This window comes from Pistacia vera, unplaced genomic scaffold (genome assembly GCF_008641045.1).
Source record: "Pistacia vera cultivar Batoury unplaced genomic scaffold, PisVer_v2 Contig35, whole genome shotgun sequence".
NCBI lineage: Eukaryota > Viridiplantae > Streptophyta > Magnoliopsida > Sapindales > Anacardiaceae > Pistacia > Pistacia vera.
Genome location: NW_022196168.1, coordinates 1,633,601 through 1,642,588, shown reverse-complemented (window position 1 = coordinate 1,642,588; position 8,988 = coordinate 1,633,601). Strand labels below are relative to the sequence as shown.

Below are 8,988 nucleotides of genomic sequence, written 5' to 3'. Positions count from 1 at the left end.
ATATTGCAATAATAATGATTTACGCGATATAGAATAAAATGTCTTTTATTGATTAATGAATATTATTACAAAGAGTCAATTCTACAATAATTGATTGGCTCTAGGGTATCTACTCTAACACTTATTACTTTGTGAACAATATTATATTTTTCTAAAACTTCAACAATTTTATAGTAATCTTGTTGACCACTATGATCCACATCCATTAATTTAAATCCCAATAAAAATTTTTTTAATTTATATTCGTTATCAAAATAATGACTAGTCACACAAATATAATCTTGTTTAGCCCTACCACTCTAAATATCGACAGTTAGAGTCACACTAACATGATAACTTTTTTTTTTTATTTCTTAACTCTAATTTCATTTTCTTAAACAAATTTATTAAATCACTTCTATTTGAAATTTTAGAATAAGTTTTAAATTCTGGTAAAAATGAATTTTAAATAAATCTTTCAAAATATTTATCTTCAGCCATATTAATAAGTTGATCAGTTGCAGCAATATATAAAGTTAATTGTTCCCTATATACATCAAAATTATAATGTCAAGTATTACTCGTACTAATTATTTGAGTTTGATTGGTTTTTCTATTTCCATTATGATTTATATGTTTACCAACATACCTTTTTCAAGTATTAGTATCATTACCTACATTAGCTTTATAAATATTTTCACAATATTTGCATATTTCTTTCTTTACTTGAACTCTATTTTCTGTCTCGTAAAACTTTTCAAAATGCACCCAAACGTCTGATGTGTGCCTGTTTTTGGTTCTGGTAGCTGCAGTTGATGAACCCATTTCTACTTTAGATGGAGTTGGACGATGACGACGATTATGAGAATGACCTCTAGAACCACTGGGAGCTGTAGCAGCATAAGGAGGAAGGGGGGAAATATTATGAGGTATATCAGATTTTGAGAATGGGAAAGCGAGATTGTTTGAATCTACTACGTTTATGTTAGTAAATTCATGAGGACTAGGATAATTTTCTTCATCATCGAAATTGATGGTGGGATGGAAATATCTATCCATTCTAGTTTAAAAAAAAATAGATATAAAAGAACTAAAGAAAGAGAATTGGAATTTGGAAATATGAATTGAAAATTGCAAAAACTAATAAAAATTAAAATAAAAGCAAAATGAGAGCAAATTGACAATAAAGAGATTTGAGAGCTTTTTATAGAGAAAATAAGAGAATGAGAGAATTTGGGATGTGAGGAAATATGAGAAGTTTAGGCCCTATTTATAGAGAAAAATGAGAAAAGAAATGACCAAAAAGACCCATTCAACTGCTATAAAACGGTTATATTTGAAGGATAAAATGGGTTTTTACAAAAAAAAAAAAAAAAAAAATGGGTTGACCAGCAGGTTTCCAACCGCTAACTCGGTAGGTTGGACAAGTTTTTTTTTTTAAAATAACCCGTCGGGTTGGCCTATGAAGGCTCAGCCTGCCCGACGGGGGATACCTAGGTCGGGTTGAACCCGGCTTGCCCTTAAGCCAGGTCGAGTCTGTCCTAAGTTGAGGCAGACCAGGTTAGGATTGATCCACCTAACCTAGCCCATTTTTTTTTCACTTCTAAGTACATTTTTGGAAAAGGATTTTCTGAAAATATTTATATTATTTTTTAAACTCCTACATTTGTTAATTACTCCCCCTCCCCCCAAAAAAAAAGTTTATAAGTTAACAAAAACACCCTCACTCACCCAACCGACTGCCGGCATCTGGCCACCACCAACAGATAGTGGTCAACAGTCGCTAGAATGGTGCACAATCAACTGAATCTAGTCGGTCGTACGCCAATCTAGCCTTTTTAGGCTAGATCCACTGTATATTTGGCAAAAAATGGCTAGATCTATGACCAAAATCTGACTATTGTCAACGGCAAGATCGACGCACAATTAACTAGATTCGACCGATTGTGCATCGTTTCGGCATCGGCTGGCAGTTAGTGGTGGTTGCTAGCGGCTGACAATGGCTTGGGTGGGTGGGGGTATTTTTGTTAATTTATAAACTTTTATTATAAAAGGTAATTGTTAAATGTTTTGAGTTGAATATAATATGATTGGATTTTGAATTGAATTCCATTAAAATTAAAACAAACATGTTTTTACTGTTTACTTTAAATAGGATAATAGAATAGAGTTTTAAAAAGTTAAACAAATACGGGGTAAAATAATTCAAATTAATGTATAGAGAATATCAAAACTATCCCTAACGTTTTTGAAATTATACTTGCTTGAAGACTCTTGCATTTTTATCACATGGGCTCTTAGAGTTTGAAACTATATGATAATACCGCTTTTACCCTTGTCAGATTAAGAATTTTATTTCTATTAGAATATTAATCCATTATGTGTTGTGAATAATCATTATTCTTTAGGGTGCATTTAGTTTAGAGAATGTTGGATTACTGAGAATATTGGATTACTGGAAAGTTAGGGGTGCGTTTGGTTCAGTATTTTGGATACAATTTTGGGAATAGAATTAGATAGTTGGATAGGGTTATGATTACGAGAATATGATTTACAGAATATGTGTTTGGTTGAGTATTTTGACCTTGATATTTGTGTTGAATATTTGATTAATATATATTTTTTATAAATGATTTATTAATATAATATTTTGTTGAATTTTGTTAAAATAATGTATTATTATATATATAACTTATCAAGTTACATTTTAATAATACTAAATATTTTATTGGTAATTTTGTCACCCGTAGATATTAAAAATAAAAACTCATATTAATTTCAAGTACTAATTCAACTGTTTAAAAACATCATATTAATACATATATGACAAAAGTACTAATTATCAACCCTTACAATCATTTTTACACGTACACTTTACTAACAATTATAAAAAAAAAATTCAAACGTGTCATAAGTTGTCAAAAGAGAACGCATAAAAAAGAAAAAAAAAAAAAAAAAAAAAAATTCAAACGGTCAAGCTGTCAGAAAAGTGTTGGAATAGAATTTTAAAAATCCTATTGTCTAAATATTGAACCAAACACTATTCTCAAAATCTAACTCAAAATATGGATGAAAATATTCATCCAAACGCAGCCTAGATTATCTTGAAGATTACTAGGAATCTTTAGGAAAATGTGTTTGATGTTTGGTTAGTTGGAATAAATTGGTGGGAATCTTTAGGAAAAGTTAACAAAATACCCCCAGCTACCCAAGACCACCGTCAGCCACTGGCATCAGTTGTCGTAATAGTGCACGACTTGCGGGATCTGGCCGGTCGTGCGCCAGAAATGACCAAATTTGGCATTTCTATGGTCGATTCACGGCCAAAGATGTGGCCATGAAACGGGCACAAATCTGGCCATGAAATGGCCATAGATCTGGTTGTTTTCCGGCCATGGATTTATGATCCATGGCCATTTCTGGCTTTGCCAACGCACGGTCGACCATATACGACCAGTCGTGCGCCATTCCATCGACTGCCGGTGGCGGCCGGTGGTGGTGGTGGTGGTGGCTGCCGACAGTGGCTTGGGGTGGGTGGGGGTGATTTTACTATAAATTAAAGTTTTATATGGCTTGGGTGTTTTAGCAAAAATTCAAATGTAGGGGGCTAAAAAATAGTGAAAAAAATACTATTATATTAATATTTAACAAGGAGGGCAATTTAGTAATCCATATAACATGTCCACCCATTTATCCTCCTAACCAAACATATTATTCACTAATTTATTCAAACCAACCAAACACATTTTCTAAATATTCTTAGTAATCTTCAAGGTAATATTTCTTTCAGTTAATATAATATATCTCAATAACAAAATATTATATGATTCAAACTGTCCTTATAAGTTATATGTTTTCATCTGTTGGTGTTAGAGTTACACTATGGCTAAAATTCATAAGAAAGAAGCCACCAAATAACCATCCAAGCAAATAAGTTTGTTGTTACAAAGAATACGTTATGCCTTTCAAACGATATAGCATGGTATGAAGTAATTAATTTAAAATTAAATATTTTATATAATAATATATACATATATCTAATAATTAATTTGAATAGCATTAATTAATTCATGAATTAACTGATACATGAAATAATTCCAAAATTGTATATGAAATTTTAAATAAAAAACATAATAATTAAAAAAAATTATTTTGATATTAATAACTAAGTAATTAATTAATTTTATCTAAATTATTTTAATTGTTAAATTTAATTTTATTATATATAACAAAATATTTTTTAGTACAATGTTACACAAACGCAATATAGTATTATATATGATCAAGTATCGTTTAATATAATACAATCTATCGTAGTTTAGTATAAAGTGTCAAACGTACTCTAAATACTTATTAAATACTTATTACATAAGTATTAGTTTGAAAATTGAAACGGGCCTGTTTGGTAAAAGATTATAGAATGTATTTGGTACATTTTTTGAAAACATATTCTGAAAATATTTAGGGGTGCATTTGGTTTATTATTTTGAGTAGGATTTTTGGGATAGTTGAATATGGGAGTATTACGAGATAAAATTTAAAAATTTATGAAAAGGCCCCCAAGGTTTGCTAATTTAATAAACACCCAAATATATTAAAATATTGTAAAATGATAAAAACACCCCTAACACCCAAAGTGCCATATTCTGGCCACCACCGCGAGAATCTGGCCGGAAAATTAGATAACCATAAAATCCGGTCGGATCTAGCGGGCATTCGATCGATATGGCCTTTTCCGGCCATATCCACCACGGATCTGGCAGAAAAAAGCCAGATCTAAGGTCGGATGTGGCCTTCGATGGCCGGAAAAGGCCAACTTTGACTGTCAGCGACGGCCAAAGATATGGCCATCGTTGTCTGTCAACGATGACCAAGATTTGGCCGTCGTTGACAATCAACGGCGGCCATTTCTTTGGCCGTCGTTGATGGCCAGATCTGGCCATTACCGGCTATTTCCGGTGGTCGTGTGACTGTTGTGACAGATTCCGGCTACCACCGGCGGTGGTTGTCGGAATCTGGCAAGTATTGTGGGTGGGGGTGTTTCTGTTAGTTTTTAAACTTTTTTCCTGGGGGATATTTAATGAAATGAATAAACTTACGGGGTCTAAAAGTAATTAAAAAAAAGACTAATATTTTGGGAATAACGTGCCAAACAACATTTGAAGAATAGGATTGAGAATATGGATAAAAACAATAAGCTAATTATTTTTAACCCTTACATTTGTTAATTTAGTTAACATCCCTCACAATAAAAGTTTATAAATTAACAAAAACACCCCCACTCACCCAATCCACTGCCGACAACTGGCCACCACCACCGAACGGTGGCTGACAATCTTTGGAACGGTGCACGACCAACTGGATTTGGCTGATCGTGTGTTGAATTGGCCTTTTTCAACCAGATCCATTGTGTGTCTGGTCGGAAATGGCCAGATCTATGGTCAGAATCTGGTCGTCAACAACGGCCAATATAATGTTGTCATCATCGGCTAGATCGGCACACGATTGGCCAGATCCGATCGATCGTGCATCGTTTTGGCGTTGGTGGTGGTCGGCAGTGGTTGCTGGCAAGTAACTGTGACTTGGGTGGGTAGAGTGTTTTTGTTAATTTATAAACTTTTATTGTGAAAGGTAATTGTTAAATGTTTTGAGTTGAATAAAATATGATTGGATTTTGAATTGAATAGTCAATATTAAAACAAACATATTTTTACTGTTTAGAATAGATAGTAGAATAGAATATAATTTGAAAAGTTAAACAAACTGGGGGCAAACTATTAGGGTGCCATTTGTGAAATGCATTTATGAAATTCTTGGGGGCAATTTGATTAAAAAAGTCATAGTTATACTAGAATATGTTTTCTAAAACTGTAGGGGGGTAATGAATTTTTTTCTCGGGAAAAAAAGGGCTTTCTTTGATAAAAAAAAAAAAGGGTTCAGCCTGTTTATATAAAAAGGTGATGTGGATTGTGCCCGACCCGACCCGACAAAGATCTGACTGACAAAACCCTAGGCTTGAAAGCTTGGACCTTTTAGAAGCTCTTGCTGTTTTCCTATTGAAAGAATCAAGAGCATAAACTTAAAATTAATTGAGATAGAAAGAGTAATGGCGGTACCGCGCAATGGAATGATGGAAGAAGATGATAACGAAGAGGACAATGCTCTCTTCGAAGAAGATGGCGTCAATATCGACCTCGAATCCGACACTCCTCCGCATCTCCGTGAACTCGCCGCCGCCGCTCAGCTCGGTGACGTTCAAGCCCTCCGTCTCGCTCTAGGTTTTTCTCTTTGTTCTTTTCCTTCTTTATTTTTCGCTTTCAATGCTTCAGCCATCACTGAACCCTAGGATTTTATCTATCAATTAAAGTTATTGCTTATTTATTGTAACTTCATGACATTGTGACCTAAATGACCACAATTTGTTACTAAGGTTTTATTTAATATGGTGCTTGGAATTGATTTAAGTGTGAAGAGTGGCTGGATTTGAGCATTTGGCTGGTGTGAGTCACACCATTTTGTTTGTATTTTGTACCTTAAATACAAGGAAAAAGTAATTTGTAACTTTTTTGGCTGGTTGTCATGTAACCTGTGTTCTGATGCTTGTTTCGAATTGCCGCAGATAACTTGAGTGGTAGCATTGATGAACCGGTTGAAGATGGAGACACTGCTCTCCATCTGGCCTGTCTATATGGCTACGTGCCTTGTGTCCAGGTCAGTTTTCTTATATTTGCGATTAGAAAGAGGGTTTTTGATAAATTCTGTGAAACTTTGGGCAAGGTTTCTCGCTAAATTTTGAGTGCCAGAAAACTCTATGATTTGAGTGTGTTCTTTCTCTTTTTATAGTTACTCTTGGAAAGAGGGGCTAATATGGAGGTTAGGGATGAAGATGGAGCAATACCTCTGCATGATGCTTCTGCTGGAGGTGGGCTATAATACTTGTTATTATCGTCATGTCCTAATGATTTTTACATTGAAATTTTTTATATCATATTAATTTATTTGCTGAATAATTTTGCAGGATTTATTGAGATAGTACAATTTCTCATTAACAGTGCTAACAACACAGAACGTGTGAAAAGGATGTTGGAAACGGTTGATGCAGAAGGTGATACTGTGAGTATTCTCTAAACCTTGAATCCATTTCAAGTTTTATTAGGGAGTTTGAAAGTTGAATTAGCTGATTAATACTTCGGTCAATTATAAAATGACAATTCTTTTTTCTGGACTAGGTTGACTACAAAGTAAGTAAACTAAAATTATTTACGGACTTTTGTTTTCTTAGGTGGAATAGTGAAGTGGGTTTTCCCTTCGGTGTTGCCCAGGATTTATGATGACCAAAATGATTAGATTAGGTGGAATAAACTGTTTAATTTTGGCCTTTTTCACCAAAAACCCTTTGTTACATGGACTTGTTATTCACATTGTTTGGGTGTTACCTTTACAGCCTCTTCATCACGCGGCAAGAGGTGAACATGAAGATGTTATAAGATTGTTGCTAGATTCTGGTGCTTCTCCTACAAAGGCAAACTTATATGGGAAGGTTAGTCTACTAAAGGATTTTTATGATTCTGTTATTTTGTTTTGTCATCTTTTAGTTTCTTATTGGTAATTATTTGGCAGATCCCAAGCGAGCTAGCTGATCCTCACACTGAGGCTAGGAGAATCTTGGAAGCTGCTGCTAATGCTAATGCTAACGCTAATGCTTAGGCTTGCCAGTCACCTTGACCTGATAGTTGAAAATAGTAAACCTTTTTGCTTTTGGGTGCTGTTTTTAGTTGTTTTCATAGTTAGGTTACAGCAAGTTTTAGATGCAGAGAAATATTTTCTTTCTACTGCTCTCAGAACCCTAAATGGAACAAGGGAGCAGATAACTGTTCTATACATCTTATTTATGAGGGAACATACTTAATATAAACAAATTCTTATATAAGTGATAGTTTTTTCCTTTGTCATATTTGATGTATGCTTGACAATATTCATTTGAAATCAGTAGTTAATATTGACACCTGGCTTTGCGTTACCATAAGCCATTTCAGGTTTCAAAATTTTATGGTTGCTTGGATGCCTGAAGCTTTTGAAATTCATGGAGATGACAATGAATGTATGGAATTTCTTCAAACCTGCAAATGGTGTAATTTTAAAGCCAAGGTATAACTGAGTTGAGCTTGGTCAGTGCAAGAATCTCTTACTAGGGAACGGGCAGAATAAAATAGTTTAAGCACTTTAAGAGGAAATTTTTTGGTCCTAGCGGTATATGTCAGACCACCCAAGTGTGGCCAGCTTGTCCCGGCACCACCAATGTTGTGCTTTCATACGAAAAATAATACAAATGCAAATATTTTATAACAGCTTTTCATACAAATTAATTTATGCTGCTATAATTATTTTTTTTGAGCATATTCTCAAGCACGTAAACCATTATCGGGCTTGTCTGAGCTTCGCAATTAAAATTTTTTGGTGATATAATATCAAATTGCATTTAAATTGCGATTAGTTACTTTTTATTTATTTATTTTGAACGAGAGCTAGTTTACGTATATTTCAATTAATCTATTGGAACTCTAAAATTATTGATCAGGTAAGAGCTCCAGTTACTATCCCTATTAGCAACTGAAGAGGAATTTGAATTCAGAACCTTTTGAATAATATAATTGTTATGCCTAAGAAATCAGGACTGTCGCAAACTTACGTCAGCAAGGACCAATCAGAGTTTAGGAAGGTTTTATATTGCTCAAGCGCTGCCATGTCGTCTAAAGAGGGAAGGAGTAAGGTTGTCATCAACTTAACAAGTAAAGATTTTGTTTATGAGTGGTTAGGAGTCGTCCACTTGCCCAAGCCATGCGCGATTTAAGGATATCTCATGTACAATCAGCTAATGGAAAGTAGGGTAGGAACTGTACGGCACCTGCCCGCTTACAAATTTGTAATTATTACCCAGAAATCTCTTACTATAAATAGAGGGCTCCCCTCTAATTTTCGGGATTCTAATAACAAAAAACACTCACTCTT

The 8,988-nt window shown here is 34.1% G+C and overlaps 1 protein-coding gene across 1 annotated transcript; it reads left to right on the top strand.

Moving 5' to 3' along the window:
- The first annotated feature begins 6,039 nt into the window (after positions 1 to 6,039).
- LOC116139347 (poly [ADP-ribose] polymerase tankyrase-like) lies at positions 6,040 to 7,821 on the top strand. Its single transcript, XM_031425026.1, has 6 exons — positions 6,040 to 6,257; positions 6,599 to 6,690; positions 6,823 to 6,901; positions 6,998 to 7,092; positions 7,424 to 7,519; positions 7,600 to 7,821. The coding sequence occupies exons 1-6, from the start codon at positions 6,086 to 6,088 to the stop codon at positions 7,684 to 7,686; spliced, it is 621 nt and encodes a 206-aa protein (XP_031280886.1). The 5' UTR covers positions 6,040 to 6,085; the 3' UTR covers positions 7,687 to 7,821.
- Positions 7,822 to 8,988: the final 1,167 nt, after the last annotated feature.

Bases quoted from the DNA above. Each gene is read 5' to 3' on its own strand.
- LOC116139347 (XM_031425026.1), top strand. From the start codon at position 6,086: ATGGCGGTACCGCGCAATGGAATGATGGAAGAAGATGATAACGAAGAG. The intron at 6,691-6,822 runs GTCAGTTTTCTT...CTCTTTTTATAG, and splicing joins GCTACGTGCCTTGTGTCCAG to TTACTCTTGGAAAGAGGGGC. The intron at 7,093-7,423 runs GTGAGTATTCTC...TTACCTTTACAG, and splicing joins TTGATGCAGAAGGTGATACT to CCTCTTCATCACGCGGCAAG.